Genomic DNA, 22,741 nt, shown 5'->3' on the forward strand with positions numbered 1-22,741 from the left:
TTTGGGGGGCTATTTACTTGTATTACCTATGATAATCCCACTGTGATTTTTTCCTTTTCCCCAAAGGAAGTCCATCAACAGAACCTGGAAAAAGCTGTGTGTCATTAAATCCTGGGAAAAATGCTAAATGGGAAAATCTGGAATGTGTTCAGAAGCTAGGCTATATTTGCAAAAAAGGCAACACAACTTTGAATTCTTTTGTGATTCCCTCTGGTGAGTGATCCATTTGATCTGAAGTGTATAAAATATTATCACTGAAAGAAGAAAATCATAGCTTACATAACTGCATGAAATGAGAGGTTTTGTTGATAATTTATGGAGTAAATATAATGATGTTCCTACAGAATTTCTTTTTGTTGGTTACTGGTGATGGGCAGTAACATTTCCGGAGTGTGCTGTGGTGTTCGGGCATGCACAAAGCCTTTGAAAGAACAGCAATCAGAATTCTGTCCTCACAGCAGCCCTGTGAGGTAGGCACGATTATTCACACATTCTAGATGAGGAAAAGGATATTAAGAGGATATATAAAACTTGCACATGTGACAAAACTGGAATCCAAGAGAGGAAATAAATATCTGAAAGGGATGTTTTTATTCTCACTGTTTAAGGCTCCGTATAGGCTCTAATGCTGTAAGTTTAGCATCTCAAATGGAAGTCTTCACAGAAATGGGATAAAACATCCCAAAAGTACTAACTTACTTTTACATTTAGGATAGACTCTGGGAAAAGAATCCAATTATGCTCTCTCTTATACTTTTATAGAAGAATTAAATTACTAAGGCATTTTTGCCTTGACGAAAAGCAAACAATCTACACTTTTTTCACTATAAGCTGTTTTTGCAGGGACACTTAATGCTCTAAAGGGCTGTATGGCTGGATGTATGGCTGGATGGATTCTTCTGGAGAAACTGGACAGTGTGGCATTCTTGACTTTTCTCCTGGACTTTTAAAATCAATTTCATTGCCTGGCTGGAAAGTCAAAAGGCACAAAATGATAGAAAATAATAGTATTTTCCTTCCACCTCTTACCTCTAACACCCATTTCTCCTCCCTGGTAAAGAACTGTTTCTGGGTGTTTATCCTCACCTGGTTACTCAATAAATATATAAAAAATATGCTGATAATTATTTTTTTCTGTTTTATGCAAATGGAAGCATACTGTACATATATTCTCGACTTTTTTTCACTTAAAAATTTTGGACATCTTTCCATATGATACGTAAATAGCCTCTTTGTTTCTATGGCTGCACCATAGCCATTGCAGAGAGAGACCATGTAGACTTTTTCACCAGTCACCTATTAATGGACCTTCAATTTACTTCCAACTTTTTATTATTACAAACAATCTTAGACTGACTGACTTTTTACACGTGCCATTTCGTGCATGTGATCATTCCTCACAGTGGCGTTGCTGGATCAGAGAGTGGGTGTGTTTACAATTTTAATAGATACAGATATGGTCAAGATCTCCAGATAAGGGTCATGGTTCTTGGGTTTGATATTTACAGAGGCACCATTTTGACTGCAGGCATTGTCCAGGAGACCTCAGTCGCCTTTGTACTTCATATCCTCTCTTCCTCCCATAGGAGAAATAGTATGATTCTTTCTTCTTGGAAAAGCTCATACAGTTCTTCAGAAGATTTGGAATTGCCACTTTGGGCAAGAGGAGAATAGTTGTTTTATAGCTTCCCTGGTACAGGAAGCAGAATTCTGGAATTTAGCCTTGTTCTTAACTCCCCCGTTGTAGGTTCCTCATCTGTAAGGGGAAATATTAATACCTGTTCTTTCTGTGAAAATTCATTCATACTGTTAAGACTTCAGTAAGTTATTCTTATCTCTCTACAATACCTGCCTTGTTTCACCTGCTAACGTTCACTTTGACATTGGTTTTGTTTTTTGTTTTTTTTTAACGTTTATTTATTTTTGAGACAGAGAGAGACAGAGCATGAACAGGGGAGGGGCAGAGAGAGAGGGAGACACAGAATCTGAAACGGGCTCCAGGCTCTGAGCTGTCAGCACAGAGCCCAATGCGGGGCTTGAACTCACAGACCGTGAGATCGTGACCTGAGCCGAAGTCGGGCACTTAACTGACTGAGCCACCCAGGCGCCCCTTGACATTGGTTTTTGAATTTCTCTGTATTTCCTGGGTTAATCGTTCTGTCTTATCTATAAATTCAAATAAACCAGAGCTTGGAAAAGCATATGAGGGTGAAAATGACACAGTACAGGGGCACCTGGGTGGCTCAGTCGGTTGAGCGTCTGACTTCGGCTCAGGTCACGATCTCGCGGTCCGTGAGTTCGAGCCCCGCGTCAGGCTCTGGGCTGATGGCTCAGAGCCTGGAGCCTGCTTCCGATTCTGTGTCTCCCTCTCTCTCTGCCTCTCCCCCATTCATGCTCTGTCTCTCTCTGTCTCAAAAATAAATAAACATTAAAAAAAAAATTTAAAAAGAAAAGAAAATGACACAGTACCCATGATTGGTGACTCTCTTGGGCAAGAGTTCTACCTTGTACCTTGTTGGTCCTTCCAATGCTACCCTGTTTGTTCACAAATCCTGGGTCTCTAAACCTGAACTGCTCCATTCGGTAGCCACTTAACCACAAGTGGCCATTGAGAGCATGAAGCCTGGCTAGTTTGAATTGAGATGTGCCCTAAGTGTAAAATACATACTGCATTTCCAAGACTTAGCATGTGAAAACATAAAATATCTCGTTATTTATTTTTTATCGATCACGTGTTGAAATGAAAATATTTTGTGTTAAATAAAACATATTATTAACATTAAATTTACCCATTTCTATTTACTTTTATTTAACGTGGCTACTAGCAAATCTAAAACTATGTATGTGGCTCTCATTTGTGGCTTACATTATATCTCTGTTGGACGGTGTTGCTCTACAGGAACGGGTGATCTTTTGTGGCTGTCCCATGGAACTCCTTTTCATTGGTTATCTTCATGTTTTAAGATCTTTTTTAAGGTTATCCGTTCAGTTTTTGAGGTCCTCAGCATTTGCTGCATTTTCAGCTTCCTAGGTAGCAAAATCAAAATATCCCACCAGAGGGCTCCAGAGTTATACTAAGTTTTTCTTTCTTTCTTTCTTCTTTCTTTCTTTCTTTCTTTCTTTCTTTCTTTCTTTCTTCTCTTTCTTTCTTTCTTTCCTTCTTTCTTTCTTTCTTTCTTTTTCTTTCTTTCTTTCTTTCTTTCTTTCTTTCTTTCTTTCTTTCTCCCTTCCTTCCTTCCTTCCTTTCCTTTCCTTTTCTTTTCTTTCTGTTTTTTTTTTTTTTTTTTTTTTTGCAACGTGACAGTGTGCAATATCTCAATTGTACTGAGGGGCTAGAATTTTTAAGTATGTGCATTTTTTACTGTTACAGTGATGCAGTCATCGTGGGTGACCGTTTACTTAAATGACTACTGTAAACCGAATCCTGGACTCAAACAAAGATGTGGCAGACAGTCCCAGTCTTTAAGGAAAAATGGCTTTAAGGGATTCATGAAATGAATAACAAACATTCACTGTATTGAACATTTACTAAGGCAGCACATCTGAGAACATGTACTACCAAACACATATACTAATTAACGTTCATTTGGTAATACGGTCCCTCTTTAAGCAAGGTGCATTGCTAAACTGCAGTTTGAAATCGTTTCTGTAAACGGTAACGCGAAGCTGCCGTGTAGCACATATATCTTCCGCTCTTTTTCTTGACCAGCATTCATCACCGCTGCCATATGGCAGGCCCATGCCGGTTCTAGGGCATACAAGGATGAATAATATGAGTCTCTGCCCCACGCATCTTTCCCTTCACTTTCCCCAGCTCATGACTATTACAGTACATTTTTTTGCAATGCGAAATCAAGATTTATGAAATTTGGCCGTAACTGTTAGTAGTAATAATTAGGATGTTGGCCACTATGACCTATTGACTTAAATAATAATTGTGTGGTATTTGCAGTTTATAGGAACGTTATCTCAGATGCTTTGTAGTTCAGAAGAACACAGTGAGGATGGGTAGTTTAATATTAGTATGGTTAATATGGTTATGTTATATATGGTTACTTTGGTTCATGTGATGTGACTTGCCCAAGGTCACACAACTTGTGGCAAACTCAGGTGTTGCCTGAAAGACTTCTGAATCGAATTCCCTGTGATCACCACAGGATCACATGCCACCTTGTGGGAGCAAGCCAGAGGCAATGGGCTGGGGCAGAGGCACAGGTGGCCAGCTCACATTGCTGTGGTTGGTCTCTGTGGCTCGTTGTTGGCCCTTCTGCCCCCACCCATTCTATTCCCCATTTTAACCCAGTTTTTGTGCTTGTTTTCTGAGTATTGCCCTTCTTCTGAGGGATGATTGGCTCCCTAGTGTCCACAAAATCAAAGTAAATTGAAATCTTTTAAGGAACGTATTGTATGTCAAATCTTTTGTGCCTCCAACATTTACATAACGTGCTTAGTACAGGTTTGCTGACGATAAAATGCGACGATCTGTTGCATCTTAGTGTGGCTTTGTAGGTATAATTTTTTTAAAAAAAGAGTTTTCACATGTAGCTTTATTTTATTTTATTATTATTTTTTAAATGTTTATTTTTGAGAGAGAGTGAGACAGTGTGAGTAGGGGAGAGTCAGAGAGAGGAGGAGACAGAGAATCTGAAGCAGGCTCTGAGCTGTCAGTGCAAAGCCTGGTGTGGGGCTCGATCCCACGAATCATGAGATGCTTGCCCTGAGGTCATACAATTAACCGACTGAGCCACTCAGATACCGGTAGTTTATTTTAAAATGAAAGATGGATTCGTATAGTTTTTAGTTGAAAAGCAAACCCAACCTGGTTTATCTTTAGTGAATATGTATGCCAAAGATGAAAAACAAATATTACCTTTAGTTGCTTATAACTATGAACTGTTTTTTTATATAGAATGATGGAAAATTTTGTTATAACGAGAACAACCTTCCCTCTTAAATGTTTTCCAAACTCTTTTTTCTCTAGAAAGTGATGTGCCCACTAACTGTCCAAGCCAGTGGTGGCCATATGCAGGCCACTGCTACAAGATTTACAGAGAGGAGAAGAAAATCCAAAGAGATGCCTTGACTGCATGTAGGAAGGAAGGTGGTGATCTAGCCAGTATCCACAGCATCGAGGAATTTGACTTTATCTTCTCCCAGCTGGGATATGGTGAGAACCTTTAAATTTGTAATATGTTTGGCTCCTCCCGCTCTCCTCCCATCACTAGAAAATTTAATCATAAATGTAAACTTAGTGATTTAAGATTAATAGTTAGATTATTTAATACAACAAATATTAATCCTGCATGAAAGTAAAACATTGTTTAGAAATTTAAAGAGTTTGTATCACAAAAAGAGAATTTGACTTATTTTTCTTTTGATATGTAATCAATTAATAGGTAGTTTAAAAAATATTGTTTTTCCCTGTATAATCCGGATTCAGAGCAGCCTACCTTAAATTTGTCAATAATATTTATTGGAAGTATTTGTGTATATGTATTTTCTTTCTTTTTTAAAAGATCTTTCTCTCTCTTTTTTAAATGTTTATTTTATTTTGGAGAGAGAGAGAGAGAGAGACAGAGCATGAGTGGTAGGGGGGCAGAGAGAGAGGAGACACAGAATCAGAAGCAGGCTCCAAGCTCTGAGCTGTTGGCACAGAGCGTGACATGGGGCTTGAACTCAGGAATGGTGAGATCGTGACCTGAGCCGAAATTGGATGCTTTAACCGACTGAGCCACCCAGGAGCCCCTGTATTTTCTTTCTTAGTGCCCATGTTTTCTCTCAGCAGAAACATCTCTAAATCTCATACTCTGGATTTTCCTTTCTTTTTTAAGTCTATGTATTTATTTTGAGGGAAAGAGAGAGCAAGCAGGGGAGAGGCAGAGCGAGAGAGGGGAGAGAGAAAGAACTCCAAGCAGGCTCCGCACCACAAGTGCGGAGCCCGATGCAGGGCTGGAACCCACCAACTGTGAGATCATGATCTGAGTTGAAATCAAGAGTCGAACTCTCAACCCACTGAGCCACCCAGGTGCCTTTATTTTCTTTGTTAACCTAGCTAGTGCTGTCACAGTGTTGAGCAGCAACAAAACAAAACAAAGCAACCAGGATATTTTATTGGGGTGGTTGGGTGTTGGCCTAAATCTTTTAAAGAAATTTATGCCTCCCTTGTTAGGGATGTAATTTAAAGATTATATAGAACATGTACTAAACAAAATATTGCAAAGCTTTCAAAAACTGGTTCTGTCAACAAACAAACCAACAAACAAAACACTGGGGAGAAGGAGCTGGGAACACTCACCGTGAAGGGGCAGCGGGCAGGGAGGAACCTAACGATAACGGGCGTTCGGCGATACCTGCTGATTAAATGTTTATCATTTTCTGCTTCCACCCGTGGGACTTCTAAATAGCTGCAGCTGTCCATTTCCAGCCAGCAAAACAAGAGGAAATGGCTGGTGACGATGGTGAGGGCTGCTTCCTGACACGTAGAGCCTGAACGTTGATAGGAGTCCGTGGCGAGGGGAAAAGACCAAACAGTTGACAAATGGACAGGAATTGGTAAAGTCGTCCCAGAGAGAGACTGCAAAGACCCCAAAGCACTAGGACTCCTACACCGGTGCCAGATGGGATTCTTTCCCCTGCGCATATGTTCCTGTGCTGACTAGGCCCTGATGGTAGCCTGCTGCCGCCTGGACGCCATTTCTCGATTTTATATTTACTCCTTCTGGAGAAATCAGACTAGACGGTAATAATGGGATCAAGACTGATAGGTCCGAATAATATCACGACCTACAAGTCATGATACGTATAGCAGGTGATAAAGTGTTACAAATGAATCCATGAAAAACAGATTCGTTAAGAGGCCATAGGCCCAAAGAGCAAATTGTGCTCTACTTTCTATAACATGATGCAGTAATAGCAGAAGCTGATATGTTTATTGCTATAGTTATGTAGCGAAGCTGGTGGCAAAGGTTGCTTCTATTTATTTACTTATTTATTTGTTTCTTATTGAAGTATAATTGACATACTTTTTATCAGTTTCAGGTGTACAACCTTGATTGCACATGTGTGTTCATTGCATCATGATCACTGCACTAAACCTGGTTACCTGCATTGACTCTGGTCACCGTGCTGTGCATTACACTTCCGTGATTTTTGAATTTCATAACTGGAAGTTTGAACCTCTTGGTGCCCTCACCCATCTCCCCCCAATCCCCTGCCTTTACTTCTGGCAACCACAAATCTATTCTCTGTATCTGAGCTTTGTTTTGTCCGTACGTTTGTTTTGTTTTTTATTTTAAAAAACAAGTCTTTTTAAAATGCTTATTTACTTTGGAGAGAAAGAGTGACAGAGCGCAAGAGGGGGAGGGGCAGAGAGAAGGAGACACAGAATCGGAAGCAGGTTCCAGGCCCTGAGCTGTCAGCACAGAGCACAATGTGGGGCTCGAACTCACTAGCCGTGAGATCATGACCCGAGCCAAAGTCCGAAGCTCAACCAACTGAGCCGCCCTGGTGCCCCTCATTTGTTTTGCTTCTTAAATTTACATATACGTGAGAGCAAATGGTATTTGTCTGTGTCTGATTTATTTCACTTAGCGTAATGCCCTCAAGGTCCATCCGTGTTGTCTGTTGTCGTAAATGGGAAGATTTTATTCTTTTTTTGAAACAAATTTTTGAATATTTATTTTATTTACTTTTGAGAGAGAGGAAGAGGGTGCAGAGAGAGATAGAGAATAAGAATTTCAAGTAGGCTCTGCCCTGTCAACACAGAGCCCGAAGGAGCGCTCGATCTCATGAACTGTATCATGACCTGAGCCGAAATCAAGAGTCAGATGTTTAACCGACTGAGCCACCCAGGTGCCCCTAGAAAGTTTTTATTCTTTTTTTTTGGCTTTAATAGTATTTGAGTGTGTGCGTGTGCGTGCGTGTGTGTGTGTGTGTGTGTGTGTGTGTACATGCAATGGAACATATATATATATATATATATATATATATATATATATATATACCATATCTTCTTTATTCATCCATTGATAGACACCTAGGCATTTCTATATCGTGGCTATTGTAGATAGTGCTGCAATGACCATGGGGGTGCATATATCTTTTTGATGTAGTGTTTGTGATTTTTTCTTTAAATACCCAGAAGTGAAACTGCTGTATCATCTGGTAGTCCTACTTTTAATTTGTTGAAGAACCTCCATACTGTTTTCCACAGTGGCTGCAACAATTTACTTTCCCACTAAGAGTGCATGAGGGTTCCCTTCTCCCCACATCCTCGCAGACACTCGTTATTCTTGTCCTTGTGAGAATAGTCATTGTGATAGGTGTCGGGTAATATCTCATATGGCTTTAATTTGCATTTCCCTGATGGTTGGTGATTTTGAGCATCTTTTATTACGTGTCTGTTGGCCATCTATATGTATTTTTTGGAAAAATTTCTATTCAGATCCTCTGCCTATTTTAAAATCAGATTGTTTTTCTGTTATTGAACTGTATGAATTCTTTATATAGTTTATATATAAACCATTAATGAATATGTGATTTTCAAATGTCTTTTTCCATTCAGTATGGTTGCTTTTTCATTTTGTTGATAATTTCCTGCGTTGTGCAGAAGCTTTTTAGTTTGATGTCCCATTTGTTTATTTTTGCTTTTGTTGCCATTGCCTTTGGAGTCAGAGCCAAAAGAGTATTACCAAGAGCATTGTCAAAGAGCTTACTGCTAACATTTTCTTTTAGGAGTTTTATGGTTTCCAGACTTATATGTAAGTCTTTATTTTGAATTAATTTTTGTGTATGGTATAAGATAGTGGCCCTGTATCATTCTTTTGTAAGTGGCTTCCAGTTTTCCTAACAACATTTACTGAAGAGACTGTCCTTTCTCCAATCCATGAGCATGGACTATCTTTTTATTTGTGTCTTCTTCAATTTCTCTCATTTGTGTCTTAGAATTTTCTTTTACCTTCTTGGTTAAATTATTCCCCGGTATTTTATTCTTTCTGATGCAATTGAAAATGAGGTTGTCTTCTTAATTTCTCTTTCTTATAGTTCACTGTTAGTGTATAAAAAGGCAACAGATTTTTTATTAAATTTATTTGTATCCTGCAACTTTATTCAATTTATTCGTTTTAACATTTTTTTTCTTTTGGTGGAGTCTTTGGGGTTGTCTGTAAAATCATGTCATCACAAATCCTGATAGTTTTACTTATTCCTTTCTAATTTAGATGCCTTTTATTTTTTATTCTTACCTAATTGCTTTGGCTAGGACTTCTAATAGTATGTTGAATAAAAGTGGCAAAAGTGCCATCCTTGTCTTTTTCCTGTTCTTAAGGGAAAAACTTTTAGCTTTTCACATTCAGTATGTTAGCTGTGGGCTCACAATATATGCCTTTATTATGTTACTGTACATTCTGTCTATCCCCAATTGGCTGAGAGATTTTATCATAAATGGATGTTGAATTTTGTCAACTGCTTTTTCTGCCTCCCTTGAGATGATGATATGATTTGTATTTTCATTTTGTTAGTGTAGTGCATCACATTAATTGATTCTCAGATATTGAACCATCCCTGCATCCCTGGAATAAATCCCAAAGGTCATGATCCTTTTAATGCATTGTTGAATTCTGTTTGCTACATTTTATTGAGGATTTTTTCATCTATGTTCATGAGGGATATTGGCCTATAATTTTGTGTGTGTGTGTGTGTGTGTGTGTGTGTGTGTGTGTGTTATCTTTGTCTGCTTTTGGTATTGAGGCAATATTACACTCATAAAATGAGTTTTAGAGCTTCCCTTCCTGTTCAATTTTTTGGAAAAGTTGAGAAAAATAGGCTTTAAGTTTTCTTTGAATGTTTGGTAGAATTCATTGGTGAAGTCATCTGACCCTAAACTTTTTTTGGAGGGGAGGAGTTAATTACTGATTACTTCTCCTTACTATTAATTGGTCTGTTCAGATTTTGTATTTCTTTATGATCAAGTCTTGGAAGATTGTATATATCTAGGAGTTTATCAAGTTCTTCTAGTTTGTCCAATTTGTGGGAATATAATTGCACATAGTAGTATCTTATGATACTTTGTATTTCTTTGGTATCAGTTGTAATTTCTTCTCTTTCATTTCCATTTTTATTTATTTGCACCTTCTCTCCTTTTATATGATTGAGTCTAGCTAAAGGTTTGTCAGTTTTGTTTATCTTTTCAAAGAACCAGCTATTAGTTTAATTGATCTTGTTTGTTATCTTTTTAGTCTCTCTTTCATTTATTTTTGTTTTGATCTTTTTAATTTCATTCTTTCTACTAACTTTGGGTTTTATTTGTTCTTTTTCTAGTTCCGTTAGGTATAAAGTTAGGTGTTTAGTTTTCTTTTTGTAGTTGATCTCTGGTTTCATACCATCTTCGTATATTTATTGACACTTATTTTGTGGTCTAGCATGTGGTGTTTCTTGAAGAGTGTTCCTTGTGTACTTAAAGAGAATGCATATTCTGCTGTTTTTGGATGGAATGTTGTGTATGTGTAAATTACTTATCTCCATTTCTTTAAGTTTTTTTCTTGGGTTTTATCTTGTTTCTTTTTTCTTTTTTTAATTATTTGGAATATATTCTTCTGGTTTAAAAATTTTTTTTTTAATTTATTTATTTTTGAGAGACAAAGTGAGACAGAGCATAAGTGGGGGACGGGGAGAGAAAGAAGGGAGACACAGAATCTGAAGCAGGTTCCAGGCTCCAAGCCGTCAGCACAGAGCCTGATGCAGGACTCGAACTCACGGACTGTGAGGTCATGACCTGAGCCCTAAGTCGGATGCTCAACTGACTGAGCTACCCAGGTGCCCCCTCTGTTTCTTCATTTTGTTTGCCTCTTTATGTGAAACAGTAATCTCTCTCAGTCTTAAAGTGGTGGCCCTGTGTGAGCATCATCCTTACCATTTAACTTTGCTCTGCTCATTACTTGTTTCTTGAACTGTTCTTGCAATTGTTTCAGACTTATGGGGCCCAGACGTACAGTCCCTCCTGGCTACCGGAGCCCAAGATTCAATGGGCATCCTTTGTGCTGGCTGTGCATGGAAATGCTGTGAGGAAGCAGAATGGTACCTGCTGTTTCTGGGGCTGCAGTAGTGGCATGGGGCATGGGGCCCTTGCTCCTGCCTCTGGAAGGGCTACAGCATCAGTGTGGTGGGGTGGGCAATAGTGGATCAGACTGATAGGGCAAAAATGGTGGCAACCAGTGCCAGCACAAGCAAGGGAGAGGAGGAAGGTAAAATGGTGCCTGTCAACATCTTTCTCTGGAGAGAGTTCCAACAGGCTTTTGCCCCTCTGGCAGAAGTTTTAAGATTATCAAGTGAATCTCCTTTGCATGTGGTCTAGGCTCTACTTTTTCCCCGGGCCCTGGGGTGAGTAAGTCCACATGTGAGATCTTCACGAGTGGATTCTCTGTTCCCTACAGCCCTATGGTTCTCTTGGATTTAAGCCCCGTTGGTTTTCAAAGCCAGACATTTGGGGGGATTATCTCTCCAGTATACATCCTGAGAGTGGGGAGTGCCTGGTGTGAGACACAAACCCATTACTCCCTGAGGAGAAGTTCCATATTTGTGAGACCCTCCTGATGGTGGGTGGCTACACCCTGGTGGAGTTTTTGGCAAGACGAGGTCTCTGTTTCTCCTACCCGTATTTCAGTTTTTGTTGTACTGTAGTTGTTCAGCTGGTTCTCAGGTTCCTTTCAGAGGGAACTGTTCCATATGTAGCTATAGATTTGTTGTCTGCATGGGAGGACATTAGTTCAGGATCCTTCCATGCTGTCATCTTGAACTGCCTCTGGCAAAGGTTGCTTTTCTTAAAATTTATTTTTTTTAATGTTTATTTATTTTTGAGACAGAGACAGAGCATGAATGGGGGAGGGTCAGAGACAGAGAGGGAGACACAGACTCTGAAGCAGGCTCCATGTTCTGAGCTGTCAGCACAGAGCCCGACGCGGGGCTCAAACTCACAGACCGTGATCATGACCTGAGCCGAAGTCGGAAGCTCAACCGACTGAGCCACCCAGGGGCCCCAGAGGTTGCTTTTCAATTCAGAAGAGGAATTAATAAATTTTTACTAGGGAAACCTTCCCTTTTTTGTCATGGATAAGACTTCTTTATTTAAAACAGTGAAAATAATATGGATAAAGGTAAAGAAAAGTTGTAAAATTATTATTTCTGGATCAAAAGCCTAGAAAAATTGTTTTAGCTAGTTGAGATAATTATCTTTTTTTTTGGATATTTTTTATACTGATTGTGGAAATAGAGTGGAGAAATTGGGACTTGCGCACCTAGGTTATGACTACATCAACTAAGACAGCTTCCCTAACAGACTCATAACAATTGGTTTAATGACTTTTTCCGCTTGTGTATCATATATTTTTATAGAGTGTAGGCTGTGTTTAGGAATTACAAAAGCTAGATGGGGGTGCACAATGTAGTAAAAAAAAATGTTATAGGGAACTCTTAACACTTTATTTTAACTGTGGGCCTTGGGAGTTTCGGGTTTTATTTTTATTTTATTTACTTATTGCGGGGGCGAGGGGAGAGTTTAGGTTTTTATTAGCTTTGAACCTAAATCCTGAAAGGGCATATGAGGTCATTTTGAAGCCTACATTTGCTGCCCAAAAGATCATGAGCTGCCAAATTAAGTGAAAGGAAAAGCGTTTCATCCTGGCACCGTCATTCATGCCTCAAGGTGCTGGAAACATCTGCTGGGGCTGGCAATGGGCCAATCAGCGACTTCTCCAAAAGCAAGTTGGGAGACAACGTTTAGGAGGAAGAGATTAAACCATTTAGGGAGATTCCTATTTAGTGTGGCATTTTTCTCATTTTCTACTACAACATCATCTTTATAGTCCTTTGGCAAGTAATTTTATTTTTGCCATTTAAAGGACGAAAGTCAAGCATTCATGATGAAATTTCCAGTAGAACAAATTAAATATTCATTAATTTTTTTTAATTTGCAAATGTATGTTTCTAGGCATGAAGACTTAGGCCTTACATTTTGTTCCATTTTAGTTATAATATTTTTGGAATTATAACTACAGATAAGGTCAATAATGTTCTTCATAGAATTTTAAAACAAAATGATGACATTTTGTATCTGTACCTGGTTATTTTTGTTTTAACGTTTATTTGTTACTTAGTTGAGTTTGTCTGGTATTTTATGGTGAACATGATTACAGATTCATTTATATTTATAGACCAATAAATAAGTCCTAAATGTCGGGAGAGACAGCTCAACTCCTTCGTTTATATATCTTCTCACTCCTAGTACAGTTATTAAGCTTTAATATCTGGAATGTTCTTAATAATAACATAGTAAGTAAACTAGAAGTGGTTTTTAATAGTACTTTAAAACATTCATGAGATTTAATGATATTCAAATAGATTAATGTATAAGTAAGCTGTCATATTTCCAACACAATGAGTACAGTTTGTATGGAAAGTTATTTATAACAAAAGGGTAGCTTCACAAAACAGGGGGTAATGATGGACCAACCTCAGCCTCATTTTAGCAACTCCCAGGAGATACAAGTTACACTTGTACAATAAAAGAATACAGTTGCCTTCACAATGTAAAGAATACGTTGCTCAATGAAACTAATATTGACAACATAAAGTGTAGTTGACACATCAGATTAACACTCAAGAGAATGGTCTTTTATCTGTTATAATCTTAAGGGAGTTGAACTTTTGTTAATAAAGCAGGGAGCCTTCCTTTCCCGATAACCTCCTGATTTTAGGAAAGAAAACATGTGCACATTGATTTCGTGTTTTTCTTCCTCTTTAGAGCCAGATGATGAGTTATGGATTGGCTTAAATGACATCAAGATCCAAATGTATTTTGAGTGGAGCGATGGCACCCCGGTAACATTTACTAAATGGCTGCGGGGGGAACCAAGCCATGAAAACAACAGGCAGGAAGATTGCGTTGTAATGAAAGGCAAGGTAAGGCAACTTTATTTGCTGATGCCTAGCAAAAGCCACAGGGTATGTTCTGTTCTGCCTCACTTATTACATTGTTATATTGTATAAAGAATAACATATAATAATATGTTATTACATATTATATTGTTTAGGTTGCTTCTAGTCTAGGTGATCTATCTGTGTTTCTATTGTTCGGGGAAGTCAAATTTTCAAAGCAGCAGACAGAAACATTTGGTGCAGGGATGAAATTAACCAGTAACCAACATATTCGTCTTGTTCCTGTGCTGGGCTCTAAATGGCAATACTTACAACTTGACTGATCACATTAGAGCTTTGGTTCAACTTTTGACTGGTTGCTCTGAGCAGATGCACTTAGATCTCTTCTGGGTTTCACCGTCTGCCGTCTGTACCTGGAGAGCTACGTTTGCTCTTTTAGGTCACGTGGAGATGTCAAATACTAAAAGATTGCTTCCACGGCCTAAATAGGAGTTTAGTGACAGAAGAATATCATCAGGTTATCTTTTATTAATGGATGACGAACACGGTGGTTAAGAGGCTGGGTCTGGATGCCTGGCTTATTTTCTCATTTATGAAAAGGGCATACTAATTGTACCCAGCCTAACAGTGAGTGTAAGGATTGAATGGGTTAATGTGTATAACAAGTACCGTGACTGCCCCAAACCAGTTGTTCAATAAGTATTAGCTGCTGTTTCATCATTGTGGTTGTTTTTGTTGTGATTGTTTTTTTTAAATGTTTATTTACTTTTGAGAGAGAGAGACAGAGTCCGAGCAGGGGAGGGGCAGACAGAGAGAGAGACAGAGAATCCGAAGCAGGCTTCAGGCTATGACCTGTCACATAGCGCCCCATGCAGGGCTCAAATTCACGAACTTTGAGATCGTGACCTGAGCCGCAGTCAGATGCTCAACCAACTGAACCACCCAGGTGCCCCTCATTGTGATTAATTGAAAGCTTAAGAAAAGAGCAGGTATAAACTATTGAAAGGGTAGGCAGAAGTGTGTCCTGGGAAGAGGAAACCAGAAAACATCCTTCTTATAAAGAACTGAAGGACAATATGGCTGAAAGCACGGAGTTAGAGGTGGACGGACAGGTAGGAAAGCTGGCGAGTGTTGAGACTGAGAAAACATGCCTTAGCTGAGGAGTGGCTAAACCAACTTTTCAATGTATAGCTCTCACTCTGGCTGGAGATTGAGGACCAGATGGCAGTAGGTTGCAACTGAGTGAGAAATGAGGAACCAGAGGCAGACAATACAGAAGGAGTCTGTAGGAGACTGAAGGAGAGGAGAGGTCATTTTGATGTGCAGTCGTTGAGGAAGGGGGAGAAGGTGGAATCTGAAGCAGGCTGGAGGGCAGTAGACCCGGGAGGACACTCCTCAGTACAAATTGGAAAAGGGAGGAGAGATGACTGGTTTCAAGGTGTGTTTTCAAGTTTGGTGTGTTGGGTGAGGGAGTTTTTCTGGAAGGCTTTCTCTGTACTTGGTTAACTTGAAAACAGCTGATGGGAGAGGCTGCATGTAGACCTTCTGTTGGTATAATCACTTAGGGGCTTACAAGCATTTTTAGTTTCTCTCTAGATCCTTCGACACAGTGGCATGGATAGCCATAGTATCAAAACATATTGGGGCCCCAATAGCTTTTCACGTCTTTGCAGCCGGAGTCAAATTTGCTGTTTACTTATAAAATGTCAATTCACCTTTCCTTTTCACAGATGCCATTTTTCTCTTAAGAACCTCGAATCTTCGTTTTCCTTTCCTGAGACACCATTACAAGAAAATGGCCTCAGAGTGAAACAGCTGATAATCATTCATTTTTTTTTCTCTTTGCTTTCCGTAGGACGGGTACTGGGCGGATAGGGCTTGTGAGCGGCCTCTTGACTACATCTGTAAGATGAAATCTCAAACCCAACCTTCAGGAACAGTAGAAGTAGAAAGAGGCTGCCGGAAAGTGAGTGTAAAACATATGCAATCATTTCAGACCAGCAAATATTCTGTGATACCTTGGCTTTACTTTTGCCTGGGAATGTGTTGTATCATTGTCATAGGTAGTCAGATGTTCTAACTTTTTAAATGTTCAACTGTTCGTTAGTAGTATTTGGTATTTGTTCTCCCTGAAGTCTTCTTCAGGTGCCCTCTACAGTTAATATGGGTGCATGTGATTCAGAACGTCGGGGGAATTCTCCCACCCCAAATGGGGGAGCTAGAACAGAGAATAAAACCACACACCCGTGGAACCTCGTGAGGGTAATGAGAGTCAGATGGGTTAAGGTCCTGGAAAGAAGGGTCACTGAGGTATTATTGGTGGTCGATGATCCCATAGGTGGTAGGAACATTTCCAGAAGATAACCATGAATTTCAGATAGCCAACTCTCCTGTCATTTTTCTCCATTTATAATATTTTTGAGAAGGCTACGTCTGACGGGGATACTTCGCAGTAGATGGCTGCATTGGGAGGGGAGAGATCCGATGAGCTGGTAGTAAGCCGTCAGCCGTCAGTTAAAGTGGATAAAGCTTCGCCATCTTACTGCCCATCCCCCTCACCTGTATCCCACTTGGCATTCTACCTCCCTGTAACTCTTCTAGTTCTTTGAGGTTGAAGCAAATGGCCTCTGTGAAACAGTTTCTAAACACATAAAGAAACTACAGAAGACAGGGTGTTTGTTGGGTTCTCATTTTCCTGTTTAACTGCTGAATTGCTCATCTTCCTCTTTTCTTCCTTTCTCACTTCTCTTGGATAAAAATAAAGTAGAAACCAATTTTCTTTCCAAGCATGTCATGTTGTGATCAGATCGTCTTATAACAAACACCAGAAAGCTGAGAGTTCATGAAACACAATTCAGTACTGTCCAAATAAACTAGAAGGAAACATTGAGCATGGGCACCTGGGTGGCTCAGTCAGTAAATCGTCTGATTTGGGCTCGGGTCACGATCTCATCATTGGTGAGTTCGAGCCCCGTGTTGGGCTCTGTGCTGACAGCTCAGAGCCTGGAACCGACATCAGATTCTGTGTCTTTCCTCTCTGGTCTCAAAAGTAAATAAACATTAACAAATTTAAGAAAAAAGAAACATTGAGCAGATACAGAAAATCAGAGACTGTTAGAGACATCAAGGATTTTTGTGATGATCAAAATCCTCCCTTTAATTTTTACATTCTGGAAATTCAGCCCAGAGAAGCTTGGACTTTCTTAGGGTACCGAAGCAAGGCTAGAACCCCAGCATCCTGACCCCAGGTCTCTACACTTAGACCACTGGTTTTTCTACCAATGCACTTAAGTATCCTTTGCCTAATCATATGCATATGTGTTTATGTGTGTATTATTGTAATTTTCTAGAAATAATAAATAGTCCTTAAATTTCATGACTTCTATACAATTAAAGTTTATATATGTATACATATATGTATGTATATATATGTATATATGTGTATATATATGTATGTATATATATGTATATATATGTAACATATATATATAGTTTATGTATGTATATATGTATACATATACATAGCCCAGTCATTGTCATATCTACAACATGTGATAAAATCCAATTTAATCATTAGGGTAGTAATATGAAATATTAAAAAAAATATCCACAAGTGTTTGTTTGTTGAGTGTGGTTATTATGCCACCAATGACCTTAAAGGATAAATGCTATGCTCCTAATTAGAAGGGAAAACTAAAGCCCAGAGACGTTAAATAATTTGGCCAGTTTAAAAATACCTTCTGTAGGCATGACTTCTTCAGAGAGCTAGGAAGACTAGGAAAAAAAATCCACTCACCGGTAAAGAAAGATAACAAGACTTAAAAATTTTTTTTATTTCTTTTTTGGTCTGGGCCTGGGCATGCGATGACGTGATCTTTTGGAGAATTCAAAACCACAGGCCTGATTTCAGGTTCATTTTTCACTTTGTTGCTACCTTTGTGGGAAATCTAGTGCAAAGTGGTCCTGAGTCGCTGATATTCCTGGATGTCGGACAGAGGCAAATGTAAAGACTCTGTACCCAGAAGTTCCCTTTTCCAGGAATCTCTCAGATGAGTTTGAAACCCAAAATTATAAAATCTACTGGGTGCTTTAGATGGTGGAATTAATGGACATGACATTCCAGCGAATGTGTTTTTCTTTTGATGTGTATTTATTTATTTTGAGAGCGAGAGAGAGACAGACAGACAGACAGGGGTGGGGGCAGGGGCAGAGAGAAGGAGAGAGAATCCCAAGCAGGCTCCGTGCTGACACGGGACTTCCTCCCATGAACCATGAGATCATAACCTGAGCCAAAATCAAGAGTCAGGCGCTTAACCGACTATGAATGTGTGTTTAAATATTTGCAGAAATAAAAGGTGAATTTAAAACTGTGGACCAACCAAACCAAGTTTTGTTATCTAGTGCTTTCATTGTGATTCACTTCCAAATATTTTTTATTTCCATTAAGATTTATTTTATCCTCGAATTATTTAGAAGAGAGAGAGAGAGAGTGCGTGTGTGGTTTTGGTGGTTGTGATGGGGACTTTGTTTGGTTTTTAGTTTCTCAATAATTAGAAACTATTGATTTTAATTTCACTGCATTGTGATTATATACAGTTTTGGTTGTTGTTACTTGCCGAGACTTTCTTTATGGTCTAGTTAATAGTCAGATTTTGTAAATATTCAGCGTGTGCTTGAACAGAATGATCTTTGATTATTCGGTTCAGGGATCTTTATATGGTGACTAGATAAACTTTAACAATTTGTATAATTCAGATGTTCTGCATTCCTAGTATTTTGTCTCCTTGACAAAATATTCTCTTTACAGTTATGTCAATGTTTGTTTTATATGCTTTGAACTGCATTATATCTTCCTGATGTGTCAGTCCTTGATAGTGTAATTATTTTCCTTATTCATACTAATCCTTTTTTTGACCAGAAAGTCAATTTTAAATTAATTGCCACAGAAGCTATCTTTTGCTTGGCATTTCCCTAGAAATGCCTGTTAGCTTTTAATAGTTGTATGTCATCGAATGGCTCTTGTAAAAATATATCTGCATTTTTATTTTTTATCTCATTTGAGGAACTCTTGGCTTTTTACCGGCAAATGTGAGTGTGGATTTTTTTTGCACATTTATATATTTGTATTTGTTTTACCATTTTGAGCTTTATTTCATTTACTGTTCTGTTTTCTTTCTATCTTGTTTGTCTTTTCCTGCATTCAACTAGTTCTCTGGAATATTTTTATCCCATTTTCCTCCTCTACAGGTTTGGGAATTATTCTATTTCTTTTTTTTTTTTTTTCAGTGGTTAACCTTATGTTTTTAACATGCATGTCTAACTTGAAGTTAATCAACATCTCTCTGCTTCCTGAACAAAATGAAGTTTATTATTCCACCTAAACATTAAAACATTTTTTTTTAACTTGGAAATCATGTTAGACTGTCAAAAAATTGAGAAAGAGAGTACAGAGGATTCCCCTGTGCCATCCACTCCCCCACCTTTGGTGAGAACTTCTCATGTGAGGCCTATAGTATCACAGCTAGGTAATTACATGGATACAATATATTAACTAAACTGCACATCTTCTGTTTTTTTGTTTTGTTTTGTTTCAAATAGGGACATTAAGGTTTATTTATCTCACAGGATTCTTGTAAGAATTAAATATGTAATACTGATAAACCTCTATTTTTAAAGTCTATCTCTAATTTTATTTTATGATTATTTTTTTAGAGTATTTTTTTAAAATTTTATTTCAATCCAAGTCAGTTAACATACAGTGCAATAATGGTTTCAGGAGTAGAATTTAGTGATTCATCCCCTACATATAACACCCAGTGCTCATCCCAACAAGTGCCTCCCTTAATGCCCATCATCCATGTAGCCTCTCCCCCCACCTCCCCTCCAGCAAGCCTCAGTTTGTTCTCTGTATTTAAGAGTCTCTTATGGTTTGCCTCCCTCCCTGTTTTGATCTTATTTTCCCTTCCTTTGCCCTATGTTCATCTGTTTTGTTTCTTAAGTTCCACATGAGTGAAGTCATAGGATACTGATCTTTCTCCCACTGACTTATTTTGCTTAAACCACACATCTCGTTAATTTCCCATTCTTTAACTTCCCACCTGCAATTAGTTATCTTTGCTGTTTGCACAGGCATTTAGACCTGGATTCACACACACATTTATTGGTTCCTTTGCTCAGTGTAGACTTTCAGCTCTCTTATTCCTCCTGATTTAAAATTCTTCCTTGACAAAGTAAAACTTTTAGTGATTCCTTCACTGGTGATTTCAGAGTGGAAAACTCTCTGTCTTTATCTGAAAATGTCTTGATCCACCCTTACCTTGCGTAATAATTTAGGTAGGTTGTTTTAAAATGCTATCTGTATGTATGTGTGTGTGTGTGTGTGTGTGTGTGTGTGTGATATGATATATTTTAAAGTAGGCTTCACACCCAGCATGGAGCCCAACATAGGGTTGGAACTCGTGACCTGAGCTGAGATCAAGAGTCAAATGCTTAACTGACTGAACCGCTCAGGCGCCTCAGTGCTGTGTACATATTGTTTCGTTTTCTCCTGGCCTTTATTTTTGCCACTGGAATTCCCCTGTTATTAGACTAATTCTTCTTTTTATCCTTCTTTTAAAAAGTTGTTAATGTTCAGTTTTGAGAGAGACAGACAGACAGAACACAAGTGGGGGAGGAGCAGAGAGAGAGGGAGACATAGAATTTGAAGCCGGCTCCAGGATCCCATCTGTCAGCACAAAGCCCAGTGAGGGGTTCGAACCCACGAACTACAAGATCATGACCTGAACTGAAGTCGGACCCTTAACCGACTGAGCCACCCAGGCACCCGTACTTTAAAAAAAAAGTTTACTTATTTATTTTAGAGAGAGACAGAGTGAAGGAGGTGGGGCAGAGAGAGAGGGAGAGAGAGAGAACTCCAAGCATGCTCCACACTGTCAGCACAGAGCCCAACATGGGGCTGGAACTCATGAACAGTGAGATAATGACCTGAGCAAAAATCAAGAGTTGGGATGCTTTTTAAAAAAATTTTTTTCTAATGTTTATTTACTTATTTTTGAGAAAGACAGAGAAGTGTGAGCAGGAGAGAGACAGAGAATCTCAAGCAGGCTCTGCACTGTCAGTGAGGAGCCTGATGTGGGGATTGAACTCACAGAACAGTGAGATTATGACCTGAGCGGAAACTGAAAGTCAGACACTTAACCAACTGAGCTATCCATGCGCCCCAAGAGCTGGGATGCTTAACCGACTCAGCCACCTACACGTCCCTAACTCTTCTTTTTAAAAAGTGGCTACTTGTATTTTCTCTCTGATTGATTTTAAGATCTACTCATTGTCTTTGCCATTCTGCAGGCTTTTAGTACAATATGTTGAGCTTTGGGTTAATTTTCTTCTCTTTGGTATTCAGTGTGCTTCTTCATTTTCAGAATGTATCTTTCTTTTTAAATCTTGAAAATTATTGGGGCACCTGGGTGGCTCGGTCGGTTGACCGTCCGACTTTGGCTCCGGTCATGATCTCGCGGTTCGTGGGCTCGAGCCCCGCGTCAGCCTCTGTGCTGACAGCTCAGAGCCTGGAGTCTCCTTTGGATTCGGTGTCTCCCTCCCTCTCAGCCCCTCCACCGCTCACGTTCTGTCTCTCTCTGTCTCTCAAAAGTGAATAAATGTTAAAAAAAAAATTTAATTATATGGGGCGCCTGGTGGCTCAGTCCGTTGAGCATCCAGCTTTGGCTCAGGTCATGATCTCACGGTTTGTGGGTTGGAGCCCTGCATTGGGCTCTGTGCTGAAAGCTTAGAGCCTGGAGCCTGTTTGAGATTCTGTGTCTTCCTCTCTCTCTGCTCCTCCCCCGCTCATGCTCTGTCTCTGTCTCTCCTTCACAAATAAGTAAAAACATTTAAAAAAATTAAAATCTTGAAGATTCTCAGTCATTAATTTTATTTTGTGATTCTGAAACATTTCTTACTTTGATTTTCAACCTTCTCATTCTATTTTGTGTTTTCTGTCCGTGTTCTTTAAATGTCTTTTCATGTGCTCCTTACTCTGCTACATTCATTCAGTTGACTAATCTTTCCAAAACTGCATTTCTATATTTTATTTGGCCATTGAGTTTTTAACTTCATGGTTTTCTTTTCTACAAATTCTGTTGTGTGTTCACATCCTCTTGTTCTTTGTTCATAACATGTTGTTCTTTAATTATTGATTCTGCTTCTTCCTTTGTCTTCTTTTGTTAAATCATCTGAAGCATGCTTATTTTTATGTTTTTTTTTCCCAGAAAGGCAATTACTGACTTTCCTTGAACGTGAGCCTCACGTGGTTTGTAATTTTTGATTCAACCAGTCCCCGTCCCATCCCCAACCTAAGCCTCAAATGTCTTAGCCTCACATTACCTGTGTTGTAGAAATAGTTCTAGTGTGTGTTTCTGCATTTGACTTCTCTGAGTGTCTAGGAGTCTCTCCTTTCGTAGACTGATATTTATTTTATGTTTGTGGCTGCGGGTGCTAATACGATGTGAACGGCATCAAGTTGGGACCGGCAGCCATCCCTGGCACAGAATTGGTATTTATTTTTAACAGAAGAACTTTTCTCCCTGCACCTAGAACCCCAGGCAGATGATAAGAAACTGTCATTTCTCGGTTCTGTGAGTAGAGTTTTTCGCTCTCCTTTTTCGGAGGGGCTCCCATTAGTGGGTACCATATTCATGTAAGGACTTCAGTTCCATTCCCCTGCCTCAAGTGAGCTGATGTGCTCATTTGTATGGAGATTAGTACCCCTCCCCTAGTACCATAATCTGAGGTTCGTGCACAATGGGGCAACTACAGT

General features: G+C 39.1%; 1 protein-coding gene across 1 annotated transcript in view; it reads left to right on the plus strand.

The window, feature by feature from the left end:
* MRC1 (mannose receptor C-type 1) overlaps positions 1–22,741 on the plus strand; it is a 98,027-nt gene that overhangs the window by 32,501 nt on the left and 42,785 nt on the right. Inside the window, exons 6-9 of the mRNA XM_049626864.1 lie at positions 67–213; positions 4,982–5,167; positions 13,796–13,953; positions 15,785–15,895. Of these exons, the coding sequence (XP_049482821.1) occupies positions 67–213; positions 4,982–5,167; positions 13,796–13,953; positions 15,785–15,895 (602 nt within the window). The remainder of the gene's footprint in view (positions 1–66; positions 214–4,981; positions 5,168–13,795; positions 13,954–15,784; positions 15,896–22,741) is intronic.

This window comes from Panthera uncia, chromosome B4 (assembly GCF_023721935.1).
Source record: "Panthera uncia isolate 11264 chromosome B4, Puncia_PCG_1.0, whole genome shotgun sequence".
Classification (NCBI taxonomy): Eukaryota; Metazoa; Chordata; class Mammalia; order Carnivora; family Felidae; genus Panthera; species Panthera uncia.